The 21,220-nt window shown below is 48.2% G+C and overlaps 1 protein-coding gene across 1 annotated transcript in view; it reads left to right on the forward strand.

The window, feature by feature from the left end:
• The window catches only part of LOC144115597 (zinc finger CCHC domain-containing protein 24-like), a 204,781-nt gene extending 183,889 nt beyond the window's left edge, over nt 1-20,892 (forward strand). The window contains exon 4 of the mRNA XM_077650016.1: nt 17,240-20,892. Coding sequence (XP_077506142.1) covers nt 17,240-17,353 — 114 coding nt within the window. The 3' untranslated portion in view covers nt 17,354-20,892. The remainder of the gene's footprint in view (nt 1-17,239) is intronic.
• Nucleotides 20,893-21,220: the final 328 nt, after the last annotated feature.

The raw sequence follows: 21,220 nt of genomic DNA on the forward strand, positions 1-21,220 counted from the left end.
ATATTTTCATAACAGTATCTCACAATTTTCCAATTTTCAAAATTTTTGTCCGAGAATGTTGGACATGTGGACCACACGCTTCGGGCGAGCAACGTCCCAGCGACGAGCTGAGGTGCCTGCTACTCTCTACGTTGGGCAGCAAAATTTGGTGGCCTGCTCCCTGGTTCGAGTTTTCCGACTAAAATATCTGCGTATGCGCATGCACAGCGATCGATATCAAAATAAATCATGGCGAAATTAAATCACTTCAACTGCTAAACGGGCGAGTTGATAATATTATTCATATCAAGGACCTCTCTGCTACCACTGTGGCGAGACAGGTCATCTCTGCTGGCGGAGCCCTCATTGCTAACCGGGACTGCGAGGATTTTCCCCCGACAGCCCTCGTCCACGACCTGGTGAGCGGCCTCAATACATCGCTGAGTACGTCACCCAGCAGCGTAGTCCACCGCCTCCTCCACGCCGCGAGTCGTGATCACATTCGCATGTCGCGCTTGGCCTTTTGGGTTACTTTATGCCGTAGCAACCCGTGGTTCCACGAGCCCAGGTCGGGAAAACTAGATCCGGTGACCATTGGAGGCGAGTCCGCCGAACGCCGATTCGCCGAAAAGCTTCCACCGCCGCACCGGTCGAATCACCCCCACGTCGAACGCCCCACTGCTGCACAGTTTTCACTACCGCAGCGATCGAATCGCCCCGACGTCGACCGCCGCATCGCCGAATAGTTTTCCCCGACGCGCCGCTTGAATCACCCCGACGCCGAATACCGAATCACCGACCAGATTCCGCCGCCGCACCGCTCGAGTCACTCCCAACCGATATCAATAGGCCGCACTGAAGGGCGGATCTCCTCAGACATCCCTGTTCTTGTCGACACGAAGGCCAGGGCTGGTCGATGCCGGTGTGGATTACTCCATCCTTAGCGGCCGACTTACGGCGACCCTGAAAAAAATGACGACGCCGTGGGAAGGGCCAGACATACGTACGGCCGGCGGACATGCTGTCGCACCAGTCGGTGTGTGTACGGGCCGAGGTACGATGCGAGGCTGATCATTCGTCGCCACTTCTCCCGTTTTGCGCGAATGCTTCCTTGATGTCATCGTTGGCATCAACTTTCTTCGGGAGCACGGTGCCACTAATGATCTCCCGCATCGCATGGTAAGGTTTTCCACCAAAATGGCCACAGAAAAGCCTGAGGACAAGGGCTCCCGATCCGCACTGCGAGTCGCCAATGATAACATCGCTGCGGCACCACGCGTCAGCATACTCGCTAGATTTACCTGCGACGAGCCACATCGGGGATCCGAGTTGTCGTGCCTAATGTATCCCTCTTACTAACTATGGGGATCTCTGCGGCACGAGGCCTTGGCTTCCTTCGTGACGGTTGTGTAGAAGTAGTGCTTGTTTCGAATTTCTCCGAAGAGCATCGCCATGGGTTCCGTGGCACAGACATAGCGTACGTCGACCATGTTCAGGAAGTGGCCTAATGCTTTTCTTGCGAGGAAGCTTTGTCGCCGCTAAGTTCCGCCCATGCCTATATGGCAGGTCATTTCATGTCGTCCCCGACCATCACTCGTTATGCTGGCTGAAAATTTTAAGAGACCCTTGCGGCCGCCTAGCACGTTGGGCATTACGCCTGCAGGAATTCGATTTCGCCATTACCTATAAATCCGGCCAGAAACACACCAACGCATATAGCCTGTTGCGCGCTCCCGTCGAATCTCCTCAAGACACCACCGACGCCGATAGCTTCCTCGGAGCAGTCATCACGTCTGACCTAGTTCCCAGACAGCATGCCGACGCTGAGCTGCGGCTGCTCACCAACCATCTCGAAGGTGGGCGCCCTGCAATACCCTGGTACCTAGCTCGTGGGCTATCATCGCTCTGCCTCCGGAGTAGCGCGCTAGGAAGAACTCTACTTCCAGTTCGGGAGCCTACCTGCTCGTCATACCATCTGATCATCGGGACGAAGTCCTCCTTGCCTGCCATGACGAACCGACTTCCGGTCACCTTGGTTTCACGCGCACCCTATCCCGAGTCCGGCAGAGAAATTACTGGCCACAGCTTACTTCAAGCGTCAAGCGTTACGTCAGGACGTGCCGGCAATGCCAGCGCCGAAAACGAAACCCGCACTCAAGACTCCCGACATGCTACTTTGCACCGAGCCACTCCAAATGCCATTCGGCAAAGTCGACATGTACCTTCTGGGGCCATTTTCTTTGTCGTCGACCGGCCACAAGTGGATCGTCGTCGCCACAGACTACTTGACCCGCTACGCTGAAACGAAGGCCCTTGCGCGAGGGACTACCGACGAAGTTGCTCACTTCTTTATGCACGACATTGCGCTTAGATACGGCGCCCCTTCGACTATTACTGACCGATGCAAGACGTTTAGATCTCGGCTGCCACGTGACATCTTAACTCTTAGCCATACAGACCATCGAAAAACCACAGTGTATCATCCACAAAATCCACAAACGAATGGTCTAACGGAACGCCTCAACAAAACATTGGCGGTTATGATCGCGATGTACGTCGACGCTGAGCATAAAACGTGAGCTCGTCCGCTTGCACATCAAGGACCAGCAATCCGCCGATTCCCGTCACTATAAACTTCGGCACAGGGAGGTGCACTACGAACCGGGCGACCAGGTTTGGACTCCCGCGCGCCGCAAGGGGTTGTGCGAAAAGCTGCTTCATAGGTATTTCGGTCCGTACAAAGTCCACCGTCGCCTCAACAGCGTCAACTACAAAGTTGATCCTGATGGAACTGTCACCATTGGCCCTCGGCGTCAGCGGCCTGACATTGTGCATGTGGTGCGCTTTAAAGCCGTACTTTTCATGTGACGGAGCGCTGCGTTTACGCTGTGTTCCGCGCCCTTGTCCCCGTCCCGAAAGTGCGGACTTCACTTTCCCCGCCTCCCAAATAGCACGGATTGTATAGTTCACCTCACTCCTATTCCTTTTCTTTTCTTCTACCATTGTACGTAGCTCATTTCGCATCTAGTTGATGCTCTTTCGCGGGGGGATTTTTGCCACGTGCCTGGCACCGCGCGGCCTCCGCGCTTGGTCGAAACGACGACGAAGGGGCGGTTGGCTCTAGAGGTGCGCTGCGGCTAGACCAGGCTCTGGGATTAAAAGACCGACCTCATTCTTGGGTTCTCCCCTACGCCCACCTGCATGGGTCTCCTTGGGTCGTGACGATATATTCTTGAGGGTAACAGCGCAAAAGGCGGGGAGAAAAGTGATGGGAACACAGGGCGAACACAGGGTGACGAACACAGGATAATGCTCCCCGTGTTTTGTTGTGCTGCCCTCAAGAAAAAATCATTGCGCAACAGTTATATTTACCTAATCGTGTGCATCATTCAGCCGCATTCTGGATGGAGTGCTTGCGTCAGTACTGCTCTCAACGGCTCTGTTGTGGTAATCGCGTTCTATCATAGAGTGGTGCACGGTGCGCTGTTGTAATCCCCTGCGACCTGGCTGTGTGCTGACTGTAGGCATTGCATATAGCTTCACGACTCCCATTACAAAGTTGGACAAAAAAAAAATCTGTCCGCTGAAACTAGTTGCCGCAGTCCGCGATACAAACCGACTTGTAAACGGCGCAGCTCAGAGAAGAAGGGTGAAATTGTTTAACGTAGACTGCTTTAACTCCGCTAATAATGAGTCTTTACCGCAGATTTTCGCGGTAAAGCGCTCCGTGGACAATGCTTCATAATGACTGCAGCGACATTGTTCGGACCAAGTCTTGTGCCATTTACATCAAACCGCAGACTTCAAAAAACTTCCGTCGCTCGGCACAGCGGCTACTATATGAACAAAATATGAGTACTACCGGTTATCTTCCTTATTTCTGGTTGCCTCGAACTCTCCGCACGACGCACCAGGTGCATGTACGTTTTTAAGAGCGGTAGCTCTCGCTACTTACGCTTGTCAAGGACGAGTCTGTCTGCAATGAAGGTCAAATTGACCAAAACAGATACCAGCTGACCACACTATATCACATAGAAATAGTGGGGCGCATAGCGGCTCAATTGATGCCTATGATTTCGATCCGTTATATATGTGCCAGTATAGCGGCGATCGAAGTAGGACACCCCCCCCCCCCCTCCCCGGCACCACCATTTGCATTAAGTTTGGGGGTCACCTGTTTGACGCAGAATGTTCGAAGGGGTGTCACATGACTTGGCATGTTCTTGAGGATAAAATTACTAACTGAAATGAAGCCCGAAATTTATGTGAGATTCGCACCGACGATCTTTCAGCCCCCAAACCATGCATTCCGAGGACCCTCAGACGACCATCACGGCCGAACCGTTTGTCGCAGAAGGTTTCGGATGGTATCAAAAGATTCGTCGTGTTGTGATGCAGACGTTTATAAAAAATATTAACTGATATAACGAGGAAATATACCAGATATAGCGAAGGTGGCTGTAAATCGCAATAGTAGTGCAAAATCCTTGAGGTAGACAGCGCTGCTTCTGTCTTAGAAGAGATGTTTCAGGAAAGGAAACATCCGCGGATGTTTTTATTTGGTATATTCTCCACGTTTGCTGAGCACACCAATGTAAACGCTTGAAGCTCCCGTAGTTAACGCTCTTAAGTCGAACACTGAGGCAGTGTTGGCGGTGAATTTTTTTTAAATCTGAAGCTCAGAGCCAGACAAAATTGCGTTTTATTCAATACTTACGCCTAGTCCAGCAAATGACTTAATTTGTGTGGCAGCAAGTGCTGAAAAGGCTCCTCAAGAAACCGCACTGAATGCACCCAAAGGACAGGACGTCACCATTCGGGGGACTTAAGCTTCCTTGCAAAGCCGCCAGTCTGTTGAAGCTTGGCCCTAATGATGAAATCCAACCGCATTTTCAGAGTGGTCCACCCGCTCCGTGGCAGAGCACCTGCATGCGACGGAGGTCACTAGCCCTGAAGTTGCCTTTGGGACATTCGTGCTCCGGCTAAAGGAAGCCGGATGCACTCGCGCGCCGCTGACGGGGAAAGTACCCGGCATTCCATGTGCTTAGAGTAACTGTGCAAGTACCTTTAAATGCGCATTTGTTTTCCCTGCACCACTCTTGCCTCTATTGGCTAAACGCGATCACATGGTTGAAAAGCATCCATGCATGGCGGAGATGCCAACTGCTTTGCATCGTTGAACACTAGACCGTTGCTGACCATTAGTGACCATGACTGCTTTGCGGCATTTTTTTTGTCCGAGTGCACATATTCACTGAAGACGGTGTTTTCAAAAACATGCAATTTTATTGTAAGCGTTCACCGCCGATTGTTAAAAAGAAAACGATTGGTTTTTGTGAAGTTTATAACTGAGGACGCCGCCCATCCACCACATGGCGAGTGTTTTCGTAACTCCTGGAGATGGGCCTTGGTGCAGCCGACGCATTACTAGCAAACTGTGTCATTCAGTGAAACAATAATCTGCCCAGAAAAAAGCAAGCTCGGCAGCCAGAATCAAGCGGACTGAGCCTGCACTTGCTCTAACCGCTCCACCAAGCCCGCCTCATGCATGCAAGAGCTGTGGCTTTCCTTCATAATTTGGATGCTTGGGGGAGAAATATGGCGTGCAAGCGCGCAACTCTGGTACTATACAGTAACTACTTGCGCTCTCCTGTGCGCGCGATCTGTTGCGGAACAACAAAAGGCAAGGCTGCGGAAAAAAGCATCCTGCTAAAGAAACTACCTGACATAGACTTCCAGTAAATCTGCCAGTTTCAGCGGGCGGAGCAGTGTGCACTGCTGCACAGAGTGACCTTGGCCCGTCAACTTCTAATCAAGCTCGCGGCTCGTGATGCCGATTTTCCATTGGAATAACCTTGCTCCGAAAAGACCAGAAAAGGTCACGGGACGATGAGAAATTTGATGCGACAATCCTGCGAAAAAAGTTCGAAGTTACCCTCGATGATTACGTTGATGCTTTTACTGTAAGCCGAGATTTCACATACGTGACAGAATTTTTCTAAGGGATGAAGGTAGGCGTCGTTTGGAGGGGTGGGATGGCGGCTGATATGTGGTGCTTCTGGAGGGCAGCTGACAAGGCCCTCCTCGCTTGGTCTGGAGGCTGCACTTCAACAGACGTAAGATTTGTGAGGGGCGGGGGTTGGGGTACAGTACAGTATTTCTGCAAAAGTTGAAGCGGAAGTTCTCCAAACCTGTGATTGGAATTCGCCATGAATTGTGCAATAAACCCACGATGGATAATGGTGAGATGCTTGGCCTTGTTAGAGAAGCCGCTGGGCGGAAGAATGCAAAAGATTCCGACAGATTCGTCCAACTAGTGTGTCCCGCCTTGCAAAGGCCGCGTCTTCGCGTGCGCGCCGCACCATTTGTACTTTTCTGTACTTTAATATTTAACTGCTACAAGCAGACAAAAGAGGGAAACAATAGCATTGTACGAGGCTAGCTGTACAACAGGAAGGCTGAGGCACGGTCACAAGCGCGAACTTAATGGAACTTGCGATCCTGTGAGCGTGAGGCTGAAAATATTTTCTAATTTCTAATTAAATCTTCAATGCACTAGGTACGCAACTGTGTGCAAACCGAACTTGCAGCTTTTTGTGAGAGTGCGTTAGCTACTTTTGGCAGTGATTTCTTTGTTTCAGGTGAATTGTCGCAGCAACGTTACGTAGGACACCCCTCTCGTTTGTGCGAGTTGGTGTGTAAGAGAAACTGACAGATGCCTATTAATAAGCGTTTGGCGCAAGCACACTTACTCCCTGAAAGCGAGGTACGCGGTTATCTCCTGTCCACTCAACGGAAGAAGTGCGGCGTCATTGTGGCGCCGTCGCCACATCATACAACTTTGTCCGTAAAGTTCCGAGACGGAGACTATTAAAAACAGAGCTTTTAACATTGAAATCATTTGTGCAGCTCCCCTTCGAAATAGTTTCCCTTCCAGTCTATACACAGCTTACAACGCTTCTTGAGGTCTTGGAAACAGTTTTAAAACGCTTATTTTGGCAGGGCTGTCAGCTCCTTTGTCGTGGCGTATTGAACAGCCTCCACGCTTCCCATCCAGTGACCTTTTAAGGCTCTCTTCACACGAGGAAACAGGAAACAATCGCATGGGGAGAGGTCAGGCGAGTATGACGGATGAAGAAGTACAGTAACGCTGTGCTTGGCGAGAAATTTTGTGACGCTGAGAGCAGTGTGCGGCCTTGCGTTATCGTGGAGAAGGCTCCATTGTCCAGATGCCCTTAAGTCAGGGCGACGGCGTCGCAGTGCATCATGCATGTGTTGTATGTAGCACGCGGATATAAAACTCCTAATTCACCGTCAGCCATTGTGGGACGAACTCGTGGTGTATGACACCTCTGGGATAAAAAAAAACTATCAGCATCGCCTTTGTTTTCCTCTTCTGTCGCTGCACCTTTCTCGACGCCGGAGAGCTTGTGGACCGCCATTCGGCGCTCTGCCTCTTTGTTTGAGGATCCTGTTGAAAACACCGTGTTTCGTCTTCAGCAATGATGCTGTCGACGAATGCAGCATCCTTCTCTGCCTCGGAGAGCAAATCAGCACTCACTGATGCCCGCGTGTCCTCTGGTCCTGTGTGAGGAAGTGAGGCAAAAGTACGGCATTCAGCTTTCGTTTCCCCAAGTTCTCACGCAAAATTTGGTGGCATGTTGTCTTACTAATATCGAGATCACCTGAGAGCATGCGTACTGTAATGGTGCGATCTTACTGTACGATTTCCCTGATCCCAGCCACGTTTCTTTCATTCCGTTAGGTTGAAGGGCGCCCCTGCCTTGTGTCGTCTTCCACCGACGTTCTCCCGGAAACGAACCTCTTGTGCCACTCGAAAACTCGCGCCCGCGATAATGTCTCGTGTCCGTAAGCGTCACGAAGGAGCTCATACGTATGTGTGGCTGTCTTGCCATGGTTCGCAGAGAATTTTATGTTTACACGCTGGTCGAGTTGGACGTCCATCTCTCCACATTCACTCGCAGTATAATGCGCACACTAGTGCCAACGTATTTTACTACATGTAGTGCCATCTAGCCGCTGCCATAGCAGTTAACATAAATAACTCAGGTTAGCCCGAAACAAGGGCGCTACACATACGCACCAACATTTGTTTGGTGGAATCATTCCTAGAGAAGAAAATAAATCAGTCTGGAAACTTTACGGACAAACGTTGTATATACCTGTCATGCTTACCACGGCAAATTCCAAACAATTAACAGCCATACGTATATCAAGGCCACTGACTGTTGTGCGGTATCTTGGAAATAAAGAAGGCGATCCATCTTGAGTTTGTAGAGTCTGGACCGCAAGATATAGTCTTAGTACAGCGTGCAAGCACTTGCGTACGCTAGACGCAAGAACTTTGCGCGACGCTACGCTGTGTGTCACACCAGCGCTTTTAGTTTAACGTACCCCCTTTGTCAAAACTAACCGGACACAGGTGGTTTGTTTCTTAGACGCGTAGCGAAGCACTTATGGCAGCCCTTAAGCTCTGAATCTGTGCAAAGTAAGGGGAGCCCCTGTCCTCATGTTTTGGCACCTTTCGGGTTTTAGGTGTGCCGTAACGGCTCCGTTATACGGTTGAGAAGCAAAAACGTGCTGCTCGGTTACTTTTGACGAAGGGGGTACGTCAACACGGACGCAAACAGCAGTAACGACATATGGTGTCGAAATGAGAAAATATTTCCTTTTTGTCTATTTTTAAGCGTAAGCCAGGATCAGCTAAGTCTTGCCGGGCCGGTAGCCAGTTCAGCCTAGCTGTGTTTGCACTTTCCCCTCCCGAAGGAGCGCTAAATCATCCGCGAATACGAACTGCAGACAAGGAGCGGGCCTTCTCTGAGCTATTGTCACGTAGGCTTCCATGTTGCAAAGAGCAAACTGTCCTAAGCGGAGTAACAACACCGACTAAACATCAACAACTCAGAATACGAGAAGGATCGGTGTAACTTCTTTTCACGACCACATGTGTGTAAGAATCCAAACCAAGGCGATGCACTTGAAAAGGACACCTCTTGTTAGGCTTAGGGACACCGCAGCCGCCGAACAAAATGAAGTAGCGTAAATGTATCACCAATGTTTCGTCCTGTATGTTAGATGAGCAGCGGAAGCCCCGGGCGGATCTTGTAGGCATGAGCACGCTAAAAAGCACTGTAAAAACGACGAATTCGCTCTGAAGTGGGTGACATGGGGGCCGACATCTTGTAAACGCCAATCTCCTAGTGCACGTAAGGGCCAAGCACGCTAAACTCGTTAGGTTAGCGGACCATACAAGGCTCGCTGTACAACAGGAAGGTTGAGACACGGTCACTGGCGCGAACTTCACGGAACGGTTAGGTTAGAGTACGCTACCTAACCAACGCAAAAGCTCGGTTTCGGTTAGCGTTTAGCACATGCGCACTGCGCACCACACTATTTTTAGCGTACGCTATTCCTTTGCGTATGTCTGCGTACGCTATACTAAAACTGCCTAAGCTCTGGCGTCAAGAGGATCCACCACGCTCATGAACATGAGCGCTGCGACAGCATCACGAGGCTTCAGCGGCGTGCTCAGCAGGAACTTTTCACCCGTTCATGCAGCCTGGGGGCGCTCCCCATCAATAAGGGAGAGCACTAACGTAGTTAGACCCGTCATCTGAATTACAGATGGGACGTACTATGTGCCGTGACGCATAGCTTTACGCTCTATCGCCTTTGATGCTTGTTATCCTGTGAATGTGTGCGACTTGCGTGTAACGAAGGAAGAGGTGGCCAAACCGTATCATAAAGAGATGTATTTCTGCCATTCTTCCCAGTAATATCATCCCAAAGGCCTTTAAAAACCTTTTTTGGGCTTTGTTGTAACATTGTGTGCCGGAATGGTGTGCCGTGTGAGGGTCTCGTTATGTCAAGGGTGCTTCTCCTAAGGCTTTACATAATTTTGAAAAATAAGCTTTTTCAGTTAGAAGAGCGCTTTTTTCGGCATAGCATCGACAGTGGTGCAGTACATCGGAAAACAGCTAAGACGTGCTAACAGCAGATTGGTAAATTAATCCTGAATAGATAACTTTTTAAATATTACTTTTAGTGCGCCTAATTATTGAGAGGCGTGTAGCCGACCGTACGTGATGTACATAGAAGTTTTTAGAATTTCGAAAACGCGGTTATCCTCGGCGCTGTGGCCCAACAATTTTTCGCTATTTCGACGAGTTACCTGCACTGGAGGTGTTGCTTTGCCTACAAGCTTCTCGTTGCACATGAATTCTGGCGCGATGCACCCAAAATTTGTAGCGCCACAGCGCCGAAGGCAACGACGTTTTTTTTTAATTATAAAAACTCATATGAATGTTACATACGGTGGGCTACACGCCTCTCAATAATTAAGGAGACTAACGGTAATAGTTAAAAAGTTAACTATTCAATATTAGTTAACCAGCCTGCTACTTAGCACGGCTTAGCTGTATTCTGATGTACTAGGCTGCTGACAATGCTATGCCGAAAAAAAGCAGTCTTCTAACTCAAAAAGGCTATATTTAAAAGTTGTGGAAAGTCTTAAGTGAAACACCCTGTATCTTTCAAGGAAGCCACAGTCACTGAAACTATGAAGCATGGGGATATGTTTCTATCTTTTTTTATAATTTGCAGTTTTAATGAATACAAAGTTAATACCGTGATTATGTTATCGCTGCCCGATGATTGGTTAAAAAGCTGAAGAAAAAACCACATGCTGTGGGACCAGAACCCACTACCTGTGTATTACGCGCCCGGTGCTCTACCAACTGAACAACGGCTAGTTTTTTTTCTTTATTGCATGAAGAAATACATCAGTAAAATATCGTAGTTGTCATCCCCCTTGGCAGACAACCGTGTCTAATAGACTTTCATTACAAGTTGGTCCATCAGACTCAATACATCATCCGCGTAGTCCGGCTGCTTCAGGACTTTTCTTAATTTATACATATGTTCCACAAAATTATCACATGCCGATCGTGCATCCAAGTCACAATATCTAAAAGCCATGCTACTCCTCCAAATGCTGTGAAGGCCCAATAACATAATCTGGTCGTACTGTGCAACATCACTTTCAGTGGACAGGTACCGAATTGCGCGCTCTGTCAATGGCAAGTCTTTTTTTAGGGTTCTTTGCAAAACATCCCAGTAGAACACTGCATCCGAACAATACAGGAACACGTGTTCTACCGCCTCTGGTCTTCTGAGGCTGTGCAATCTTCTGCTTTCAAGGGCATATATGTTGTGCGTGATCTAACCTTGAGACTGTTCACCAGCGTCATCCTCGCCTATAGCGGTGGGCGTAGTATTACCACCAGTGTCACATGGAACGTGATCGAACGATGAGGGCGGAAGCTGTGCGAGAACTATCTTGTATCTCGGTACAGTGTACTAGAAACAATACTTTCCAGTGGCACGACCGCGCCTCCCCGCCTGACGCGCGCAGTGTAAGCTGCAGCGGCGGCGCTTGAAAGCTCGCCTCTCCAGCGTACGCGTCGCAACTGAATATAAAGCGTGTTTGGTTACATGCCGATGCTGTTCCTGCGTAATTAAGCTCTGGGCTTGTCATCTATTTAAATTCTTTTCCGGGTGACTTACAAGTGCCAATTGTATTTGAACTGCCAGTACGAATTTGGACCTGTCGTAGTAAGCAGACGAAGGCCGGTCAGTGTACTGGAAACCGCTTATTTTTCGCGAGCTCAATATTTTGCGAATGCGGGTGAAGTCACAATACGGAAATACGTGAGTACGAAATTTCGAGAAGCAGGCGTTATTTGCTGGACCAATTTTTCGCTTGGTGTGTGTGCTTTGTGAAAAATAAATCGCTTACAGTTTCTACTACAGGAGAAATGCGGCCCGTTTAAACTTGGAGGCGATTGCGTAATTACACGCGAAGACATGCTATTTTTAGCGCAAGCGGCAAGCAAGGCAAGAACATGACGCCAAACATAAAAAAAAATGAAATCCGAAACGACGTACCTCTTGGCACGACTTTATTGGATTTACTTTTCATTTCATTTCATGCTTTACACGCTCAGATGTGCAGAAGGAGTGCAAGAGATTGCAATGCATGATTTCAACCAGTGGACAAATGCAGCTAATTTAGTCTATTCAGTAGGCTTGAGGTGCTCCTTTCGCTTGGACAGCATATTTGACGTGTTCAAGCCTGTGACGAAAGGATGGCGCCGAGTGATTACATAAAAGCTCACTATGCAATGAGGCGAACTTTCTGCACGCTGTCTGCAGCCCATCTTAAAGGTGGCGGCACAATGAATCGTGTAAGATGCAGGTATGCATTTCATGCGCTTCCTGCAGTGCTTACCGCATCTTAATTTATTGCCACTGGCGCGCCAGTTCCTGCACAGCATGAACGTCTCGAGTTCAAAGCGCCAGCACTGTCTTCAGTTAAGAACACGGCTTTTCCAATTGTCACCTCACGTGAGAGCGAGTCCAGGGCGGATCAAGTGAAGCATACTTAGAATGCATCGTAAAGTTAACGAATCGACCAGCGCTTCCCAGGCGCCTTTTTCTCTATCACTGCGGCGACAGTCGTAGCCGCACAGACTTTGTTGCCACCGGCAGCTGCGCCCACCTCTGACTTAGCAGGCTCCTTGAGCAGCGACAGCTCCGTCGCGATTTTTTCTTCGGGTTTTTTTGCTCACGTTTTTAACGCATTGATGCATGGAGGGGGCGCATTCATATAAGAGCAGTACACGAAAAACAACCGCACGGCACGAAGGGCCATAACAAAAACACACCGCTGAAAAGAAATGGTCGTGCATGCCCAGACTGGTCGCCTCCTAGAGTGATCGACCCATCCGGTGACACGCGTTGCAAGGTACTGCTCCTCTAACTCATTGTGCTGACCGCTTCTAGTTTACGGTACCCTCGGATCCCCCCGGCGGCATGGAATTGTTTTTCTTCTGCTTTCTAATTAATTATTTTCAGCTTTAAAATAATTACACTATTAATTTCCCATTGCTTAGAACCAAGAATTATAGAGAGAAATGACAGTCGTTTAACTCCGTTACATTGATGGTCGAGCGATACATTTTTTCCTTAATTTACTATGATTTTGCTGTATCTTATCTCTTGGCTTGACTTGTTGTTTTGCGACTGCTATATGTACTCGGATTAAGTACTCAGTTGCAAGTTTTAACCATTAACCCGGGCCAAATTAGCCCCAGTCAAATTTGGAGGTCACCAGAGTGTTGGTTATAGTCAAATTAGCCTAGAAATTGTTTTTGAACCAAATCCGAGCAGGCCAAATTTCGGGGGTGGTGTGGCCCAAATTGGGAAATGACCCGGGTCGAATTTAGAGGTCCGCATCATATTGCCCACAGTCAAATTAGCGCGGACACCGATTTTGGTCCAAATTGATTGAGGTTAATTTCAGGGGTGTGGTGGGCCAAATTTCGAAATGGCTATGGCCAAATTTAGAGGTCACCATCGCATTGACCACAGTCAAATCCGCCTGGATATCGATGTTGGTGTAAATCAATTAAAGGCAAATTACGGTGCTTGGGATGGGCCAAATTTTGGAAGTGGGAGTGTGCCAATGTTGGTAACGACCAGGGACAAATTTGGGGACACCATCGCATTCGCCATAATCAAACTATGCTTCAGCATCTGACTTACGGCTGTTGCTATGAAATCGCCAAGTCCGCAGGTCATTTCAACGTCAGATGAACTACCGAACTGAAACTCGAGATTCGCAGTTAGTAGAGCTATCGATGTAAAAAGGATAGCAATAATACGCTGTGCTCCTTGGTTTCCGTGGACTGTTGGTTTCCTTTATATGTAGGGTGTCCCAGCTAACTTTTTTCCAGCGCTTAAAAATATGCCGCGGCACTCTAAGACAACGCGCCCAAGTGCATGTTGCTGTCTATTGTATGAGACAATCCCACAATTTTTTGTATTCTGCTTAATGTATAAGCAGTCGAGAATAACTGATCAACTTCGCAAGCAATAGAATTAAGCAAAAATTCAAATGAGTAAGTTGTAGAACGGCCCGCAAAACGCCCGATTGAACAGTTTCTAACCTTCCATTTGTTACGAATTAGTTTTTTTCCGCTCACTGCAGATGCCCGCGAAATACGAAAAAATAGGACGTGACATGCTCGCTTGCGCCGCGATTGCAGTGCTCTCAGACGTTCCTCCTCCAAACAACAGATGACTTAGCCAGGTGTGGTGCCGCTGAAAAGGTGACAGGGCAGCGACGCAGGCGCTGGCTTTGCGATTTACGCCAGCGCAGGCGTTCAGGGCTGTGCCTGCTTGTCGCTATTATGAACCGCTGGTAGGGAAGCATACCGGTGGCGTAAATCGCACAGCCAGCGCCTGCGGCGCGCAACCGGGCATGTCGAGTGGTATTTTTTTTGCATTTCGCGGGCATGTTCAGTGATAGAAAAAAACTAATATGTAATAGGTGGATAGCTAGGAGCTGTTCAGTGAGACGTTTTGCGGACCGTTATACAACTTACTGAATGGAATTTTTCCCAACTCCCTTGCTTGCGAAGTTGTGTAATTAATCTCGATTAATTCTGCAATTAAGCAGAATACAAAAATAGTTTGACTTGCTCCAAACATTAGCCAGCGACATGTATTTGGTCGCGTCGTCTTAGAGTGCCTCGGCAAATTTTTAAAACCTGCCTAAAGTTAGATGGGAGACCCTGTATATGTCATAAGGAGGCCCTCATTTCATTTCCATTTCCTTGTTTGCTCAATACCTTAACGCAGGCCTCGGTTTTGGCAGCCTTGGTGCCATAAGTAGCATAAAAGAGTTCTCGCACAGCTTTCGCAGTTCGATCGTCACGGTTCCACGTGACACTCGCAGTAATAGAGGACGTACTACGTGCTCCGCTGTAGGCAAGGTTAGGTTACACGCCACAGAAGTACCCTCGAAAGCAGAAGATTGCACGGCCGTCGCCATAGCCGTTGGTAGAGCACCGGACGCAAAATTCGGAGGTTGTGGGTTGAGATCTCACCGGCGGCATGTGGTTGTTTTTCTTCTGCTTTGTAATAAATTATGTTTAAGCGATATATTAATTACACTATTAACTTACCCTTGATTAGAACCACGAATTTTAAAAAACATGTAGAAACATATGCTCGTTGGTGTCGGCGACTATTGGCTTCCTTCATGTATCTAACAGTACGGAGCGAGCAGTAGTCGGTAATTTTCTACGACTGGAACGTTAGTGTTCTGTTTGCTGCCGAGTTTCTTGGAACGCGGCTATTCTTTTATTGGCGCAAAATACCGTACACTTCCAAGTTTGGCAGTTTTTATGCCCTTATAGCACTCTCGTTTTATTTCTCCCGTGTGATTACTCGTGCATGTCATGAACCTTTGAAACGGCACTGTATAGAACGAATACGAAAAATTGATTGGTGTTACAGGGGCAGCTTCAGCGGCCTACGAGTAAATGGTCTACCGAGTAAAGAGAATTGTGCAGTACTGCCGAGATTTCTAAAGTCTTCCGAGTGACGGCAGTGTGCTCCCTGTGGAGCGAACTAGTTCTTCCAAACAAAATATGCTCTTGCAGCTACGCGTGCAGCATGTATTGAGACAAGTACGATCGTTGCACTGTTATTTAAGTTACAAAAGTAACTTATTTTGCAAAAATAACGATAACTTTCCAAAAAAGATGCAGCAGCAGCCAGAAAAAAACATCAGTTTCGCCTATTCTGTAAGAGCACTTGACAAGTGCTAGCCGAAAAATGCTGAAGTGCTACTAAATACCGTATGAAGCAACGTGGCGATTTTAAAATCAATGAGAATAACCTTAAGTAAACAAAATGCTAATTATATATTTTTTAGTTTCATCAATTAAACTAGAATGCTAATCATGACGGAAGCCAACAGGTCACTGAAACCAAGGAGCACAGGGGATGGCTTTTTTTTTAATTTGGAGCTTTCATCAATGGGAGATTAATAAAAGCTGAAGAAAAACCAAATGCCCCCCCCTCTGTTCCTTGGTTTCAATGACTGGGGGCACAAAGAACAGCAAACGTCAAAACAGTATGCGTCAAAACAGCGCACAAAAAACCGCATAGAGACAAAGAAGCACTGGGAAAAAAATGGAACAGCGACAAAACAGCACAGGGAAAAAACGGCATGGCGACAAAACAGCAGTGGGAAAAAACAGCCCGCGTCAAAACAACACACCGGACAAAACGGCACAGCGACATTCAGTCTGTAAAACGACAACTCGTTAACTCTAAAGGTCGCTGCCGCATGTATTGTGAATTACCGTTTCTGGTTGTGGCTATGGTAGTTGACCCCTCAAGCAGCGCTGCACCGTACTCCGATGGGCTGCAGCAAAGTGGAATTTCGGGCCAGTTGAAGTCTAGAGTCTGACGAAAACCGTCTGGTCGGGATGGTACATGACGAAAGTAGGAGGCGCCGGCCAAAATAATCATCCCATCTTTTCTTTTGGTCGGCGCCTTCTACTCTCGTCATTTGGGCCAGTTGGTGATTCATGATTTGCAGGTAGGCTTAGCGCGAGACAAACGAGCAGCGCTCGTCCTGTGTCCCTCTCTCGTCCTCGTTTGTCTCGCGCTAAGCCTACCTGCAAATCCGATGTGCTATTTTATTCTCATTCTCATTGTTCCCTGTGGTTTATTCCCCGTCGTCGTGCTCTTTTTTCGCTGTGCTGTTTTGTCGCTCAGCCGTTTTGTCCGGCGTGCTGTTTTGACGTGGGCTATATTTTTCCTGTGCTGTTTTGTCGCCATGGGGTTTTTTTTAGTGTGCAGTTTTGTCGCTGTGCCGTTTATTCTCTGTGCTGTTTTATCGCTGTGCCGTTTTTTGCGCGCTGTTGTGACGCATGCTGTTTTTCATGCAGCAGCGACGCCAAACCATCCAGTTATGCAGACTTCGATAATTCCAAATGCCTTCAACTCGGCAGCTCATGAAAAGTGACCGTGCGACGCTATAAAATCTGAGTACACGACCCTTTTTTGCGCTTCACTATGCTTTGAAATGCGGGCTTCACTTACGGGAAGTAATTCGCGATCTCGTGCTCAGTACTAGAGCGCCACAACCACCGAGGCGTCGCGCTGGCTTAGAGTCGCGGTGCCATGATTGAGCAGCCGTCTTAAGTCCGTATGCGGAACAACGTGTTGTGCAAGCAACGCGCTGAACGTGTGGAACAATGTTTCGCATTATGCAGGTGTGATAAAAATGCCCCTTTGGTTTTTAACTTTAAGAAAGGAACCAAAAACTTAATTTACCCACGCATTTTTGGCCTGTTTCTTTCTTTTTTTTATTTTGCAGAGACCATTGGAGAAACCAGACGGCCTGGATGTCTCGGACCAGAGCAAAGAGCACCCGCAGCACCTGTGCGAAAAGTGCAAGTCACTCGGATATTACTGCAGACGCGTCGTATAGGCCCTCGAGCTGCTGCGCTGACACGTTGCGCCTCTGTACAGCCAGCGCGCGTGCAAGCGACGGATGACTGAAACAATCAACAAAAGAAGCCCGTCCGGCGTATTGCACCTGTGTGTATGTTTCTTTGAATGCAGCCGGCTGGAAAAGTTCGAAAGATGTTTGCTGATCGCGTAGATGTTTGCTCTTCACCAAAGAGTGCATCTGCAGGTTTCAGTTGCGATGCCTATGGTTTGGCGAGTTTTACATTCAACAGCGCCCCTGTCCGGTTCCCTTTCTCACCCTCATTTATTTTTGTAACTCACTTGCAGTGTAGCACATACTTGGGGGGGGGGGGGGGGTCAATGTAGGTTGTTACTCTTCCAAGGCTGCTTCCAGCGACGGAAGCGCAACTACTTACATCTGCTGTTGTCGAGTGCAGCTCGTAGGTGCTTTAATACGCTTTTTTCCCCTTTGGTTGAAGGCGCTTGCGACCCCTGCTCCCAACTCTTAATACGTCTCAGAATTCATTGAACAGGAAGCAGCACGTATCACCAGCAAATCAGATGTCTCTTTGCTCTCCTACGCAGAGTATCGCGACGGCCAAAGCAACGGGCGTGAGCCAGTCACGAGCTGTTCCTCTCAGCGAAGTGCTGCAAGAATTCGACGCCCGATTTGATGCACCTTCTGAAACATGTTCTGAGACATTGCTGAGATGATGACTTCCGGGTAGTTTATGATGAGGAGAGAATCCCGCGAACAGGATACAGCAATACATACAAGAGTGCAGAGCGTTGTGTTCTGCGGTTCTGACCTACTCTAAGCACTGATCTCGTTTGAATAGGTTTAAAACTGTTGTTTCATATTACGCTTTCACCTGTAATGAATACTGACCTTCCCAGAATAACCATAGCATAGTGCATCTGGTTTCGGCTCAAGTGCAGGACCCGATAAAAGAGCAACTGAGTGCATGTAAAAATCAGCTGTGTCCGAAATTGTCAAGGCTGGCTAGTGCAACCTACTCAATCTCAGTGGAGAAGTCCTTCTGTTGGATTGCTTTAAACGGTGCGCTGTGGTGAAACTCAAGCACCGTGTTCCTCGGATACTCCTCGCCTCTCAGCATTATGAGATGTAAAAAGAGAACAATTTCGGGAGGAAAACTGCGATGATGGCTGCAGTGCGGTCGGTCGCTAATGCGGCCTTAAAACGCCAACTGCAAACGTTTCCTCAGCTGTGCGAGTAGACTGCTGAACGGTTGCGCCATCTATACTCTGCACCCTTTAGCTTTGTACGTTTAAGTTCATTCCTCGCGTAAATTTTGTAGGCGTAAATATCGGCTGCTAACATGTAGTACACAGTTGAAACAAGTCTGAACGCGCGCTTCTTCTGCAGATCCACACCTCACACGAACAGCCGGAACAGCTCATTTTTTTCTGTGTTGGGTGAGAGTATGGAAGTGAACGGTAGCATTGTATGGTAACTGTTAGCCAATAGAAAGCTGTGTAGGCTACTGTTAAGCTTTACACTATGAATTATGCTTGGGCTGTACGCAAAGCCGAGAGTTTCGCGGCTAAGCGTGAAGCATTCCATGCTGTAAGCTATCTGAGCGCTACTGAAAGCTGTTGGATTCCCATCCAGTGTAGCTGCCTGCGCAGCATTGGAAATTGCCTTGCTTGTAGGAACAAATCAACAAAGATACTCAGTTTCAGAGCTGCAAGGCGCAGGACTGCGACTCAAGGGCATGACGTAAAGCAAATTTATTAATTTCTCCCAGCTGCGAATGTCGCTGTGCGAGTAAACATCCCCGCTGAGGCGACATTGAGCTCAGTGAGCTTGCGGCAGCTGGGATAACGTCCTCGTCTCTGCGTCCGAATGATTTCCTAGTAGAACGGCAGCTTGCCGCTTAGTCTGTTCCACGCAATTCACGCTCTCTTGACACTTTTGTGTGGTTAAATAATTCTCGGCACCGTGTCGGTTTTTGCGACCGCGAGCAGGTGTACCCCCACTGTCTATGTTGCCTTGAAAAGGCGTCCGATGAGCGAACGGTATACTCAGCAGGCAAAGAGTCAAAGCCACATGACTGTTATTTAGCGTACCAAATGACTCACGAATCAAAGGTTATCACGTAAAGGTTGTGATCTCGAAGGTTGTGTGCGTTGTGAAGACAGAGGTACGGCTGTTAGCCAACGTGGGTAGAGCACTCGAACGATGCGTTGCGGAGCAAAGAGAGCGAACGAACAAAGCAACTGGCCTCGTGCACGTGCGGCTTGATGGCTGATGGGGCTGCTCCTCCGCGAAAGTGTAGGTTATGCAACCTAGACATTACGGCCAGGTGTTGCTTTGTTTGCTGTGCTGAGCACCGCTTTAGAGGCTCTTACAACTGTGTTCGCGGGTATGCCTCGGATTGCAGAATTTGTTACGCGGTGGGCGCATGTGCATTTGACGACTCTTATCACCTGTGCATCTGTGGCTAAACAATCCTGAAAAAAGAAAGAGGTGTCAGTTGATCGTTTTAAATGTACTCGTATTGGCGGCTGAGAGAACAAATCGAATGGTGCTAATACATTTACAGGAACACGTTAAAATATCTTCAATAGGGAAGCTCACCGCTTTGCGCGTGCTGCACTTTCAGAGTGAAAGGTGGGGTGATGGTGACGTTTTTGCGGTTGTATTGCTTTTGTTTTCTTCGAGGTCCTTGCAAGTTTGCTGAGTGCCCAACATTCCCAATACCGAGTGTGAGCATGACTGGAAGCTGTACCGAGGAGTTTTGTACATGTTTAAAACGACGGTTTGTCGGTGGAATGAAGGCTGAGCTGCTTTCAGTCATAACCTGGCACATCGAGTCGGGAAAGTCGCAAAGGTAGCGGGTGCAACAGAGTCAGGTATTTTCATGGTGCTCACTTTGTTGCTTTGAACATTGTAGAATATGGCCGCTCAACTTTGGTAATGAGCACGAATATGTTTATGATACTTCCGGCTTCTCATTTATGACTTCCACATTTGCCTCGTCGAAATATATGCGTTGCACTGACGCTGGCAATTGCTGAGTAACATGCCAGTGAAATTAAACGGTCACCATTGGCCACCCATTAGGCTGATGAGAGCGCATTACCTGTACCCTTTCTTTTAATTCGTTATTATAAGTGCATCTGTTCTTAGCATGACAGAATATCCCGCTCGCTTATTTTTGCGCGTCATTTTAAGATGTGAACGCCCATTAACATCCGGAATGCACTGAACACGTTAATACAAGGTGTCAGAGTGGTTTGGTGATGCACAGGTGTTTTACGTGGCACAACCTTCGCTCTACAGTCATCTGTTGTGTGTTTTAACTACACTTTTTTCGTCAGTATCCTGCATGCAATGCGCTTGTAAAGTTATCGCTTCAATTATAAAGAGAACGTGCTCAGCGGTGTACGTCTTTAGATAGGTTGTTATTGTTACGCTGTTGCGGCTTGGAAGTGTTTGACTGCATTTTTCTCTCACGTATAAGAACTCAGAGGTACTGCACTTGCCTTCGTTTCTTTTCTTCCAAAACAAATAAACTGCGTTCAACTTCCGGTACTGTCTCGTGGCCTTGCGGGCAGAATATGGTTTCATGTGCTGCAGAATTTTCCACTTGCACAAGAGGCAAGGACTGTGCGCTTGGCAGTGAGTAATACACATTGTGTCGCCCTCGCGGTGTGTCATTTAGAAAGGGGAACACAGCCCGAAGTGAAACGAAGTATGCATATGTCCTGCCTGAAGATTTGAGGAACAGGGAACGATATCTGCCGGAAGTAAGCGAGCCGAAGCTTCCACCGACGTTTGAAGCTTCCCAACATGGCAGCCAGAACCAGAGGAGCTACGACCTTGGCCTCGCCCACGATCTTCTCCCGCATATCCTTTATA

This window comes from Amblyomma americanum, chromosome 1 (genome assembly GCF_052857255.1).
Source record: "Amblyomma americanum isolate KBUSLIRL-KWMA chromosome 1, ASM5285725v1, whole genome shotgun sequence".
NCBI classification, from domain to species: domain Eukaryota; kingdom Metazoa; phylum Arthropoda; class Arachnida; order Ixodida; family Ixodidae; genus Amblyomma; species Amblyomma americanum.